This window comes from Netta rufina (assembly GCF_964035555.1).
Source record: "Netta rufina genome assembly, chromosome: 7".
In the NCBI taxonomy this organism is placed as follows: Eukaryota; Metazoa; Chordata; class Aves; order Anseriformes; family Anatidae; genus Netta; species Netta rufina.
Genome location: NC_140130.1, coordinates 16473204 through 16487443, shown reverse-complemented (window position 1 = coordinate 16487443; position 14240 = coordinate 16473204). Strand labels below are relative to the sequence as shown.

The 14240-nt window shown below is 38.7% G+C and overlaps 1 protein-coding gene across 1 annotated transcript in view; it reads left to right on the top strand.

Annotated features, from left to right (window-relative positions):
- SEC24C (SEC24 homolog C, COPII coat complex component) overlaps nucleotides 1-14240 on the top strand; it is a 34202-nt gene that overhangs the window by 9009 nt on the left and 10953 nt on the right. The window contains exons 3-11 of the mRNA XM_084290177.1: nucleotides 400-483; nucleotides 3070-3190; nucleotides 4197-4375; nucleotides 4706-5158; nucleotides 6422-6552; nucleotides 7822-7890; nucleotides 9621-9732; nucleotides 10339-10466; nucleotides 13144-13383. Of these exons, the coding sequence (XP_084146303.1) occupies nucleotides 400-483; nucleotides 3070-3190; nucleotides 4197-4375; nucleotides 4706-5158; nucleotides 6422-6552; nucleotides 7822-7890; nucleotides 9621-9732; nucleotides 10339-10466; nucleotides 13144-13383 (1517 nt within the window). The remainder of the gene's footprint in view (nucleotides 1-399; nucleotides 484-3069; nucleotides 3191-4196; nucleotides 4376-4705; nucleotides 5159-6421; nucleotides 6553-7821; nucleotides 7891-9620; nucleotides 9733-10338; nucleotides 10467-13143; nucleotides 13384-14240) is intronic.

Below are 14240 nucleotides of genomic sequence, written 5' to 3'. Positions count from 1 at the left end.
TGCTGCTAGCTGAGAACAGCAGCTTCCTGCTATGGGAAGAACCAGGACAACTTTGCACAAATTTTTCATTCAATCTCTCCGTTTTGCTTTTGATGAGACTGTACAGTTGAAAGTGCAAATACAGTTATCTGAATACCAGTGACAGGTTGCTGCTGGATTATCATACATAGACTCAGTTTATGATCCTTTTTACACTCGTGTTCATGTTAATATATTAACTGTGTTGGTAGAGTATGTGGTAGAACAGTGAGGAGTATATAGTAAGGAATAAATAGTAAATGTGATGTGGATTTTATGTACCTGATGCTTTCCGTACAACAGACTGTCCTCGGCACTGGAAACACTGTCTCTTGGTGCTTTCTCTCTGGCTTGATTTACTGGTGTATTCTGTCTTTCCAGGTTATTTTCCTTCCTTGGGGTTCCCTTCGAAGGGCTCTCCTGTTTCTCTCAACTCTGACACTTCTCTTGCACCTAATTTCATAGGTAAATGGTGTCCTTTCTGTGGGAGTGTTTGTGGCGTGCCACTCCTACTGTGGGGAAGGGGTGGTTCTGGTTCTCTTAACCATCTTCTGTGCCAAGTTTCCTTTCAACATGGATGTTTATCTCAAAGGTGTGGGTACCTGATTATTCAAGCAGAGGTGGATGGGACTCTTCCAACTCTATTTGTAGGCAGCACTCCAGAAACATGAATAGGATATGAAGAAATAATTCTAGTAGAAATCCCTTGTGCCTGCAGATTTATAGATTAAAAACTGACTTGTGACTGTTTTCTAAAGGTTGATTTCAAAACCTGAATTGGTCCTTGCAGGTTTTGTCAAGAAGCCTTAGTTTAAAAGAATGTCGTGTCCTGCTTGGGAAAGAAGTAAAATGTGAGGTCTGAAATAAAAGCATTGTAATACAGAAATGAAGAATCTCCCCAGCTATGGGGAATTTGGTCTTAAAAGTCATGGGATCTCTATAGCTTGGGTTCAAACTTAAAAAGTAGAAACTTTTTTTCCCCTTTAGATACAGCATAGAAGCTAGGAATAATTATGATTCAAAAGCTGTGGGTTGAAGAAGGTAATGTTTTTGCAGAGGTAGCAATGAAGATACAAGAACTAGAAACATTTCAAGAAATCATATTATTTGTCCTTCTTTCTAACTAGTGGTATTTTGGAAGAGCTATTTCCAGCAGCGTCTATTTGTTTAGAAGAAAAGGGAGGCAGAACTGGGCCAAGTTCTTATAGTCTCAGGGCTTTGAGTAAAATCACAGGCATTTCCCGTTATGCTGTCATCTGTCTCTGTTTTGAGGTCTGTGATGAGTAAGGACAGTATCTCAAAGGTATTGAAGAGGAACCTCAAGATTCCTCAAGAGCAGTGAACCTTAAGATGATAAACCACTATTCATACCCCTTTAAGTGATTTTTTTTCCAGTGGTTATTTGAGCAGTCTGTGCTAATGATTAGAGGAGTATGTTTGTGACAAGGACTAGAAAAAGAAGACTTTTGAAGTTTTCTCTGAATTAAACATGCATTTGTCAAATTGTATGCGTGTTAAAGCTGAAAAAGTATGTAAACTTAATGTAAAAAAAAAAAAAAAAGGAAAAAAGTGTATGCTTTTGAAGACAAAAGATGACAATGCCGAACAGTTCAGATGTACTGTGAAATGAAATGTTTTGAAACAAATGAAAGTATATTATATTAACATGAAAAATGTCACAAAAGACATTCAGAAACAGAAATACCGCAGAAAGTGACAACATAAAAATGGTTAGGGATCAGGAGATGCTTGGCCAGAGGAACAATAAGACAGAGGTGTGCTGTAATAGGTGATATAAAGAAAATGTTTAATGAGATAAAGGTATATAAAAATAATAAATTTATCTGTAAATTGAGTTATGAATCTCAAAATGAAGACCAGGAGGAGGTTTAGTAAAACTTAAAACCAAAAGGGGAAAAAAATCAAAAGCTACTGGTCATTCATAAAAAGTCTAGTTAACTCCTTGAATTTACTCCCACAAGCTTCCTAAAATGTACATGTAACAGATAAGATAAAAATGTGAGTTGAAACCTCATGCTTTGGTGAGTAACTTATGCTATAGAATTGAGAACTGGCTTCTCTTACATGTTTTCTATTTCGTAATGGTTCCTCACAAGAAGGCTTCGGAGTCCCTTCTGAACTTGTCACGCTGTCGGAAGACACAGCAGTGTCTATGGGCTGCTCTGGTCTTCTCACAGTTTAAGGTGTTTGAGTCACCTGTGTTGAACTGTACCCCGTATATAAAATAAGTTCCATTGTGGTTAGCAGGCGTGGTCACATGGCTGTTCTATTTAACAGCATGTTTTTAATATAATATTATTAAAACAAAAGTTTATATATGTATGTATATATATATATATATATTTTTTTTTTGAAGTAAATGCTGCTGTTGATCTCTTGGCATTGTATCCAGCATTGTGTGGTCTTGAAAGTGACGAAACTTAATTCTGAAGCAAATCGGTTTGGTCTGTGACTGAACCAGTTGACTTTGAGAAATGAGGAAGTATTCCTGTTACCCTCCAACCTTAAGAGGCTGGGATTGGCCCCCTGTGGTGGCCCCCACAATGCTCTGTATAAAAGCAGCTGGTAGAATTCAGTTTTTCAAAACTGAATCTATTTGCGTAACATGCTTACCCCTCAAGTAGAGAAAATTGACCTGTAATGAACATTAGGTACCACTACAGTACTCTTCATACTCTGGATAAAAAGTAACTGGACTTGGAGGGGGAAGAACCTAATGCCTTTCCGACAAGAACACGGTTGGTTCTTTGTCAGAAGATGAAGTTCTTTTTTGAAGAACTCTCCATGGTGCATACTTTGTACTTGATCTGTGTGGGGGTGTGATTGGTGACAATGGCTAAAAATACTTGTTTTCAGTTTTGCTTCTACTAATATGGTTGTATAAATGAGTTGTTGCTGGAGGAGTATTGATGCATCAATTTGGCCATCACTAAACTCCTTGTGCACTTTTTTCCTCCTTTGATTTTTCATGGTATCTGTTTGAAACCCTTGTTTCTGTGAATAATTTGTGACTTTTTTTAATGTCTGCAGGTTCGGTAAGAGCCTCTTCAACCTCTGGAACATCTCTTTCTTCTGGCCACCTGGGGTACAGTCCGTTTGGACAAGGAGATGTGCAGAATGGGATTCCAGCTTCAACAGCACCAATGCAGAGGTATACACAAGAAAAGGAAGTTGTAACAAAGGCCTACCTTGGTAGACCTAGGCTATGTCTAGACCTTTTAGGTTATAAAACAAACTAAATGCATTGGTTTTGCTGTGGTGGGCATTGACTTTTTTTTTTTCTTATTGTTTTGAATCAACATTTTACTGTAAGGAAGGGTATTTGTTAGAAAATAGGAATCTCTTTAGATAAAAAGCTTATGGAAGGATATGGGCCAGTGACTGGTTGATCAAAACCACTTTTTCTCCAAAGACTTTTTTTTTGTGGTAGTCATTTTCCCATAAGGAATTTCCTGATTTCCATGATCTGTCTTGTTTGGGAACAATTGCATCCACGCAGTAGATGTATTTGGTTCCTTGGCAGTATGAACCAGTCTTTCTGGAGCATGTTGCTACCTGTTACTGCTGAGTAATTCCTTAGTATTGGTTCCATTTTTACTTTTTTTCCAGTTGTGGATCCCTGAGTTGTCTCTATCTTAAGTTCTTGGCATCTTCTCCAGAAAGATGTTGCCATTATTCGTGGGGTGAAAGGGGCAGCAGTCCTACCTACTGCTTTATACTGATTATTAGTTGAGGGGAAAGTGGTTGGTTTTTGTTGCTTTCTGGTTAAGCTCAGCACTGTCAGCTGGAGAGTCCAAATCCTTTGAACAATGGAGCCTTCTTAGATATCTGTGCTGGCACTATTGCTTCTTACCCTGTAGACTCCCTTGCAGTATTTCTGATTTGTAATGATAACTAAAATGGAATTAACAAAAAATATTTTAAACATAAAATTTGTGTTTTTAAGAAGCAACAGATTTTTATGATGAAAGGGGTTTGGACCTGTGCAGGATATGTAATTGCTTTTCAGAAACATAGCTAAAGTGCTCAGTTTTTAGTTTATGTATATTATTGACACCTAGCTGGTGCTGATACGGTAGAACAACTTCTAAGGCATGGGGAATTGTAACTGCTTGCATAATGGAGGACCCAGTGAAGATTCTCTTCTCCCCTCTCAGGCCACCTACTTCTCAGCCGTTTCTGCCAGGCTCAGCACCCGTGCCTGTCAGCCAGACATCTACGTTCCAGCAATATGGTCCCCCTCCAGCCAGTGTACAGCAGCTCAGCAATCACATGGCCGGGATGACAATTGGCAGTACTTCAACCTCTGCTCCTCCCCCAGCTGGACTGGGCTATGGTAAGGTTTCCTGTCCCTGAATCCCGAAATGCATTCAGGTTATAGAAAATGTGCAGCTTAGACTCTGAGGTGGGGGACAGGGCAGGGGGGAGAAAGAAGGCATTGAAGGAACTGTCAAGTTTCGGATACCTTAGATGTTTGAATTTTAAGAGTACTTAAGGTTTATATCTGTTAGTACTGGAACATCCATCTGAAGATAAGAAAATGATATATATGCACCAGCTGAAATGCTCTAGAGTGAAGGGGTTTTGAGTCTTCTGTGATCTATTTGGAATTAAATGTTTTGAGGATCAAAAAAATGATGGTAACGTCCTCTTTTCTTCTTAAAAGGTCCCCCAACATCGGTTCCCCCAGTCTCAGGGAGCTTTAGTGCAACAGGATCTGGTCTCTACACACCTTACACTGCGAGCCAAGGACCCCCTCCTCCCAGTGTGTCTCAGGGTCTTCCTTTGGCACAGCCTCCCTTTTCTGGTCAACCAGTATCAACTCAGCGCCTGCCTACTCAAGTCCCTGGTTTTGCTCCACCTCCATCTTCTACAGGGATTGGACCTTCCTCTTATCCTCCTACCACAGGTGCCCCAAGGCCACCTACCATGCCAGGCCCACCGCTGCCTGGGCAGACAGCTGCTGGACCACCAACATCACAGCCTAATCATGTATCCTCACCACCACCACCTCCATCAACTCTGTCAGGGCCTCACCCGGGGCCTCCCATGAGTGGCCTCCATGGACCACCTCCTCCCACTCATCCTCCTCAGCCAGGTTACCAAATGCAGCAGAACGGTGAGTATTCCTAGGGTAGGAACTGTAAGTTAGGCGTGTTCTCCGTGTGCTGCAAACTGAGAAACAGCTTTCAGGTTTGTAACTTGCAGGCTTCTGGCTACACTTCAGGCTTCCCTCGTTTCCTTGGTGTGAAGGACAAATCTAAGACAAAGAGTAGGATTTATCATTCTAAGCTATTTGTCATGCAGGTTTTAATCAGGTTAATGAAATTAAAAGAACACTAGCTTACTTGGCTAAAAAATTGTTCAATGCTTAGTGCCATAATAATACAAAAAATTGTGGTCAAATTGTAGTACAAACTTAAATATGATGTCTGCAACCTTGTCCTTTTAAAAGTAGAGATCTGAAATCCTGAAAATCATTATTATAGTTTTTAACAATATACACACTGGGTGTGCATATACACTGTATATGAGAGGAGTGTTATACATTGAAAAGGAGTTGCAACTTTTTCTTCTTTAATTCACAAAGTTGTATTTTTCTCCTTGTAAAACCCTTCACATTTCCTGTGTGCTTAGAAGTAATATCATTTGAACTTTCTGGATTAGAAAACAGTTTTGGCTGATTTTTAATCAATAACGTTTGCAGATAGCTAGGATAAAGTAATCATGTGCAACTGTCAGGATTGAGAATCCTGCCCCCCATGTGCAGCCTTGCACAAGTGGCCAGGTAAATTACTTGTTTAAACATTTGTCCAAATTGCTATGAACTGTAAAAACACTCGTGGGGTGAATCACGACGTTATTCCGTAATTGACTGGAATTGTGTAAAGTGGTGTGAAATTACTTCCATGAGTTACAAAACAAAAGAAGTTGTCATGTGCTAACTTATTACTGTGCTTTTAGGCAGTACAAAACTGCCTGAGAGAAATCCTTGCATAACTGGAGTTTGAGGCATTATGGGTCATCTGCTGGCTCTTTGGCTGTTCTGGGTGCACTTTCTATTAGGTAGTTCTGCAGCTCAATCTGAATATTCATAGTGCATGATCTTAATGCATGTTTTAATAATATATTCTAAAACTAGTTATGTTAGTCTTAAAACACAGGTTTCTTTAAGTCTGGTTTTAAGAAAGACTGTGTCAGACTGAGCTGAAACATTGACAAATGTGTTTAATCCTAATTGACTGAAAAGCATGTAGTTTCCTGTTGTAGCTTCTTGTTTGTTTGTTTGTTTGTTTTTTGACGACAGGAAAAATGGGAGATATTTGATAAGGAATTGCCTAATGTTAGCTAATGTTTGATTCCATTGTCTCGTTCTTGTAAGGTTCCTTTGGACAGGTGAGGAGCCCCCAACCAAACTATGGAGGAGCTTATCCAGGAACACCAAATTACGGAAGTCAGCCTGGACCACCACCTCCACCAAAACGCTTGGATCCAGATTCCATTCCTAGCCCTGTAAGCCTACTTTGTTCTTAAGTGTGAACTCTCCCATAGTGTCTTTATGTTAAATGGAACTGACCGAGTCCAGAGCTGAAAGCAGGTTTCTTCTTCCAAAGAACAGCAGCATATTTTCCTGTTTGCTTTTCTCCAGTATATCCAAGCTTCAGTCATTTGTTATGAATAAGCCCAGAAGACTAAAGAAAGGCATTGCATATGCAAGTCACTGCTCTAATTTCTCGGGTGGTCTTCTGTACCATGTTATGGTTTACATTTTAGAAATCCTGCAGGGCTTTGATTATACTTGCTTGACCATTTCTGAATTCCTGCTTAACTACTTTCCAAGGTGAACTAATTGCTGGTTTTGAGGTGGCAAGCTATGAACTGCATATTCCAGGTTTAAAGTATGGTTCATAGGAGATGGTTGTAGTACTTTTCCTTTCCTTTTTCTGTAAAGAGCTGGTTAGCTTTCTTTGGGTCATGAAGTCAGGACACTGCTTCAGTCAAATATGGGCAACTTCTCAAATTAGAACTATCTTTTGGAATGGAGTCTCTGCGAAAAGAGGAGCAATGATGTGTGATGGCTGACAATGATGAGTAATACTAAGCCTGGGAGCATTGTTGCCCCTAGTCTGCTGTTCTCTTCCTTCCACTGCTCCTGATGCTGTTCTGTTGTCTCAGAAGGCTACAATCATTTGATAACAGGAAGCATTTCCAGGACAGTGCTTACAATCAGTTTACTTAAAAACTATAAAAAAAATAATGTAGTTGTGAGTTACAGCTGAGATCTTGACTGTTGCTGTTCAAAAATTGTTGCTATTCAGAAATGGTGAGCTGTTTAGACTTGAGATTTATGCAAGGCTTGGGGCTGCAAATTTTTTTATGTGGAATATATGAACTTGTAATTGCTTGTCTGCTTCTCTTCTCTCCCACTAAATGAAATCTCAAATGGCTTGTATCAGTTACCTTCATTTCAGCATGTTCTTAAAACATAAATCCCCAATTTCTAACCGAAGTGAGCACGTGACCCACTACGTCTGTTAGCAATGTGTTCGGTGCCCAGGCCCGATACAACCTGAAGACTGATTTTTAGGTTCAGTGAATGCTGCAGAAGCTGGTGTTTCTTGTTGCATGAACAAATGTCCAAATACCTAATTCCAGTGCTACAAGTTTGGGTAGAGAGAAGTAACGCTGTTACTCTTTGTTTTATTATTCTCTTCTCTTTTCTTTCTTTTCTTTTTTTTTTGTGGCACTCTTTATTTAAAATAAATAAATAAATAAATAAAGCAACTTAATGAGCTGCCACCCCAGCAGAAACCCAGGCACAGAATAGACCCTGATGCAATTCCTAGTCCAGTAAGTGCTGTATCTATGTCAATTGTAGTCTGTGTGTTGGTGACCATCTGTGCATGCCTGATACCTGACTTTCACCTTACTAACCCTCCATCATTAATCCTTTATCCTTTCCTTGCTGTCTTCTGTTTGCCTTACCAAAATGAGTAGCATAACACCACAAGAGGTTGTTTAAAATCTTCTCTTCTGCAATGACTGGTGAGGCAATAGAAAGCAGACCATTGCAGAAACAGATCATGAAGAATGTCTCCCCTTTACTTTTCTGATCCTTAAAATACCTCCATCAGATTCCAACTGGCATTTTCAGTGTAAGCCATCAGTATAATTGTCTGTATAGCACATGCCATGTTAACATACACACAGCATGAGCCTTTGTAGCCGTGTCTTCTACCAATTCTAAGCAGAACTTGATTACAGTTTGTGTTCATACCGGTACTGGGCTAGTGCTTTGAAACTCTAAAACTGAGGAGAAACTATTTTTGTTTGGATGTTAACTCCTGTAAATGTCTTAGTTGACTAATATGAGGTCCGGGGAGCCGTAAACATTCTTTCATTATCTGTGCTCATAAATAACCATTACATTTTGATTTTGAAAATAGAATGGTTATGTCTAGAGAACTCGACCTAAAGAAAAAGCAGCTACCTTTTGCATTGGAAGAAAAAAAAAAAAAGCAATGACCCTTGCATCAATTCTTCCTTGTTTAACCAAATTTGGTCATACAACAGCTACAGGCAGTGAAGTCACAAATGTCAGTCAGTCTGTAGGCTTTTGAGATAGAGCTAGATTTATCCTAGAAGTCACTGTCTGATGCTATGGGGGTGGTGTTTTTGCTGGCTCCTTGGAAGCCATAGTGAGAGGGTAGAAGTTTTGCTGTGCAAAATTCCGCATTTTGCAATTTGACTCTAAGCAAAGGTATGTGTGTTTGGTGGCAAAACAGCTGCTGGCTTTAATGCTTAGATTCAAGCACTGGAATGGTAAAGGTAGTTAAAAACATGTAAGAATAATCTTCTGTTCTTATGGATATTTTAGTCAAGTAAAACTGATGTGTTTCTGTTTTCTTAAGTACATTTGCATTAATGAAGAAATTGAAATTGTAAGAAATTTACAATTTTTTGGCCGTTTTCTGCTTTTGTGAAGTTTAAGCTTGAATAATTTTCAGCTCTAGTGAAACTTCACTTTCTGCATCCCCAGAATTCAAATCATAAATTCTTGAGCACTACAGTGCAATAAAGATTTACAGTTGAGCTGGCAAGCGTGTCCTTAGGTGAGAGCTGCAGTGGATGAAAACAAACGCATGCTATGAAAAAGCACTGGGAGCACAACAGAAAGGAAAAGCCAGGTCATGTATAGAACTTCACCCTGAGGCTTAAAGAAGCTTCTGATTTTAATTTGGCTAGGACTAGTAAACAGAAACACTAGCAAAAAAATCCTTTCTTGACTTAAGTTTGCTTTTTATGAGTTCAGATTAGTCCCTAAAACACAAAGTATGCTACTACTCAATACTTGGGGAAAATACCATTTGTATTTTATTGTTAGTCATTCAGTAATAATTGAAATCCAACTGAGAGGTGACTGCTTGACAAAACCTGCTTGCCTTAGACCTCTTATTTTTAGAGCTAGTGATGTTTGCCTCAGGTTCCCTTTTCACTGTCTTACAGATGCAAGTGTGGCATTTTATGGTACTTTAATCTTTGGAGGTTTGGTTTCAATGTGATGTTTTCTTCGATCATAGATTCAAGTGATTGAAGATGACAGAAGTAACCGTGGATCAGAACCATTTGTCACTGGAGTAAGAGGACAGGTCCCACCGCTCGTTACTACCAATTTCTTGGTCAAGGATCAAGGTAAAATATTTTTAACAATGAATTCAAACAATGAACACAAGCCTAAAGAAGTGGTGGAATTGTCTTTAATCATTCAGGTCAGAACTGAAATTTACTAGTAGTATTGTTTGAGTTGGACTGGAAACAGTGTATTTTTTTAAGTATGGGATGCTATTTGGTTCATGGATTTTAGAGAAAAAATTTAATCTTTTTATTTCCCATGACTTTATTTGGAGATTTTAAGCTCCCTTAAAACTTAAGAATCCAATTCTGTAATCAAGTGCTTCGCTCTTCAGCCAGACTTACAAAATCAGACATTAGAAATGTCTGAGTTGAGATCTTTGCCCGTAGTATGATTTAGTCTGCAAAAAGAGTGGAATGGGAATACTTTAGATGTTAAGTTGATATGGAGTCAAATTCACTTGTTTTGAGTTAAAGGCTTTTATTATGCATAGTTACTTGTAAAGAGGCTTTTGGTTGGGAATTAAGTTTTATGTCTTTGTTTGTTTATTTGTTTTTAATACATTCTTATTCTGTGACTCAGCAGCAAAACTGAAGCTATCTTGATTTCTGTTCTTAATATAAACTTTACTGAAATTTGTCGGCATTTTTTCCTTTGTTCTCTAGGGAACGCAAGCCCCCGCTATATAAGATGTACATCGTACAATATTCCCTGCACATCAGATATGGCCAAACAGTCCCAAGTTCCTCTAGCTGCTGTCATAAAACCGCTGGCTACCCTACCCCCAGATGAGGTGAGAACTGTATGTGAAGTCACACTCGCACTGTATGCAATCTGAACTCATCAGGAGAATGCTATTAGAAGTTCATATTTTGCAGATAACCTTGTTTAACTTTCAACAGTAGGCATGTTTAAGTAACAAAGCCTAGGTAAATGTTGGTTCTTTCACAAGTGTGTGGTAGAGATCTGTAAGGCAGAAAAATGTTGTGTTCAAAACATTTAATATTTTGATTGCTATGAGAATCTCAGCTTTCTTTTTTGCAGTAACTGTCAAGCATCATTCTGACTAAATGACCAAAATACTAGGATGCTAATAAACGTGTGCACTTTGAGTTGATCTCAATTTCTTTCTTAGTCTGCAGTATTGAAATGGTAACAAATCACTGATATTAGGTGTTTTCTGGGATATCAAGTTGTGGAGTTGGATGAGAATATATCAAGCAGTGCTGGTTAAGCTGCCTAATGTTGTGTCCATGCTCAGCACTGTGTGGGATAGCAGACAGCGTGAGACTGAGTTCCAGGCTCTGCTGAACTGCACTTGAATTTCTGTGCTTTCTCTGTGCACCGCCTGTTTCCTTCTAGGTGTTGTATGTGGCTAGCTAGCCAGCCTTTTACCTGCTGTATCTGGTTGCTGAAAAGATAAAAGCTTTGAGAATGAGAGCTGGAAACTGTATTAAAAGTATGGCAAATACTCTGGGTGTTGTGTAGCATTAGTTCACTTAGAGCACTGACATAAAGACAAATATGCTTGTGAAATTTTAATATGTTTGCAGTGTTCTCTGCCTTGTAAAACTTTAACATCTCATGAAGAAAGGAACGTTCTCTGGTGTTTAAGGGTGATTTTTGTTTCAGTTGGCTAATGTTCCTAAACTACATTTTGGATTCTGAAAATTAGTTTATGATAAAACTGAGTTGTGAAATTAATTTCTGTATTTGGCTGGAGTTTAAAAGGAGAGCAATAGGCAGATGTTATCTTACTTGAGAAATCTGGGGGCACATTTTCAGACAAGTTTCACAAACTAGCTATTAGCGCTCATGGTGTGTTTATGCTTTGAACAAACACTTGTGTTATCCAGAGAAAACATTTCTAGGATTGGAAAATTGTCCTGGAGATTGCAGAAAGTTTTTTATGGCAAGGGCAAACTCCCTGTGGAGGAGCCCTTCTGATAGATGTAGGCTCAGCTGCTGAGAGCAATAGGACTGTAAGTAGAGCTAATGTTTAACATATCAGAGGTAAGAGGAAAAATAAAATATGACTGCTGAAAATGCGACATCTGGATAAATCTAGAACCTACGAAAATTCAGCATCTGGTTGCAAGATACAGGGCTTTTGCCCTGTGTTAATGCACAGTTCAGAAAGCAAAACTTGGGGAGTACTAGTAAGAAGTATCTGTGTGCCTTCTGGTAGTAAGTGGTAAGTAGCAAATTATGTATAGTACTGCTTATTTTGGCAGGGGGGTAAGGGGGGGAGAGGCTTATTCTGTGGAAACTTAATACTAATATTGCCTAGCAGTCAGAAAACTTGAAATTTTGTTTCCTCGGAGGAGGTCAGCCTAGTGGGTAGGAACGGAGACACACTGGCAGCAAAGCCATTGTATTGTCAACAAATGAGTAGTGGGGGTGAATGAGAAATTTGATACATCTGCAGCATGAAGAAGAATGAAGTGTCAAGGGCATTTGTTCAACTTAAGCTCAAGGAATACATTCTTTCTTGAAAATGACCAGAGGTTTAGGGTGCCTGGAAGAATTAAGATTGGACACCTTAAATGTCATAGTTTAAAAGTAATTAAACATCTTGAGCTAGATTCTTAGGTACCGAAAGGTGCCTTGAACTATGAACGTAGCTTGTAGCTTGCAAAAGCTCTGTCTTAATCATTTTTAAGTGCTTTTGCTCATTCTGAGGTTAAAAAGCTGAAGAAGTTGCCAAGCATCTTCCTCTGGTTTGGCTGCAAAAAGACTGTCTTGGCAGTAATAGTTGAGAAATGGTATCACTACATGATAGCAAGTCCTTTAAAATTACACTGTGGTGTCAAGCAGAACATACAGATATGTTGTATTTCATGGAGGACTTCAAAAATAAGTTTTAACCATTTAAAATTTTTAAGATAATCTGGATGCTTTAAATTCTTGAATTTGTGGAATGCAATGACCAGCTTCTATTTTGTCAAGAAAAAAAAAATACGTTCTTTTACAAGGGAAAAAACATAGGAGGTAAAGAATTGCTTCTAAAAAAAATCAACCTGGGGTGAGGTGGAAATTGTGTTTGCTCCCATGATGTTATCACAGCCACTGTTTGCATGGCTTCAGTCTTCAGTGTTCACTTGGGAACACTGAAGTTCATCTGTGCTGTGCAGCATGGCTTTTCTTCTAGAGCTCATGCTCCTTAAGCAGGCTACTGTGTAAGGTGGTGCAGCACCATGCCCGAGTACTTGTTTGTGTCTAAGTGAGATAGCCCAGTAATGACTGCAGCCCACAAAGGAACTGCTGTGTTAACAGCTTGAGCTGAAAAATATTTGTAAAATATTTGTTCAGGCTTCCTCTGCATTCTCTCCCACAGCTGCCAAAAATGCTAAATTCTATACAATTTGCAAGGAAATAGTTTTAAGCTTTGCAGTATATGCGGTCGCTTTTTTCTCATAATCACATGAACTTTTTCTTTTTTTTTTTTTTTTTTTTCTCTGTTTCCACAGACCCTTCCTTATTTAGTAGATCACGGAGAATCTGGTCCTGTCCGGTGTAATAGGTGCAAGGCCTACATGTGCCCTTTTATGCAGTTTATTGAGGGTGGAAGGAGGTTCCAGTGCTGTTTCTGCAGCTGTGTCACTGAGGGTAAGGCTGCTTCTGAAAACCAGCCTATAGGCACTACTGTAGTGATCTTCAAAAAAAGATGTGAAGAAATGAATCTTAATGATGTTACGGTCATATCTAATGTATGCTATGCTGTAATGTGTTTAATGTTGGGAAAAAAAATGATTAAAACTTGTTCACTGCTCAGTTATTAAATGATGTTCAAATTAAGCAGGTGCTTATGTTTTTGTACTCATCTAAAGGAGGGGGGAGTGAGAGAGCGGTTGTGGGGTTTAGCTGCCCAGCACGGTAAAACCACCACAGTTTTGTAGTTTCATCATACCAAATCTTTTAATGTGAGGTACTTGTTGCATGATGTATAGGGTTCTGAGAAATTATTTGTGTTATTGAGATGAATATCTAGTTAGTAGCATGAGTTAGGAATTTTTTTTTCTTGCTCACAAAGCCTGTTTGGACACTGTTTAAAGATGAGATTGCAGGTAAATCTGCTACAGTTGAATAGGAGTATTCAACATATGCCAGTTTATCTTCACTGCTCTTCTAAATCAATACAAAACATGCTCCCTCTTAAGAGATGTGAAAATCTAATGTAGTTGTACCTAATGCTTCAGAGCAATTCCTGTTTTCTGTGAAAAAGAAATCAAGTAATTAGCTTGTACTGGATGTGTACTTAGAGAGTAGAGAGCAGTATCTGCTTACTTTTACAGTGTTAATAGTACCACGGTGTTCTTCCGAATTGTTGTCACTTTGATTGTTTTGAATAACTCATAATAAAAAGAGGGGCTTAGTTTTTTGATATGTCTGAACTGTCTCAGTAATAGTGAAGCTTATAGCTTGTTGCAAATGCTATTGCAAGTCATTTTTTATTACTTGTACAAGACTTACATTTCTTCTTGGGACTAAATCACTCAAAACTCCAAGTGCATGTTGCAGTGACCTTTCTGATATGAAATACAAGATAAGAATGTAAAAGATTCAA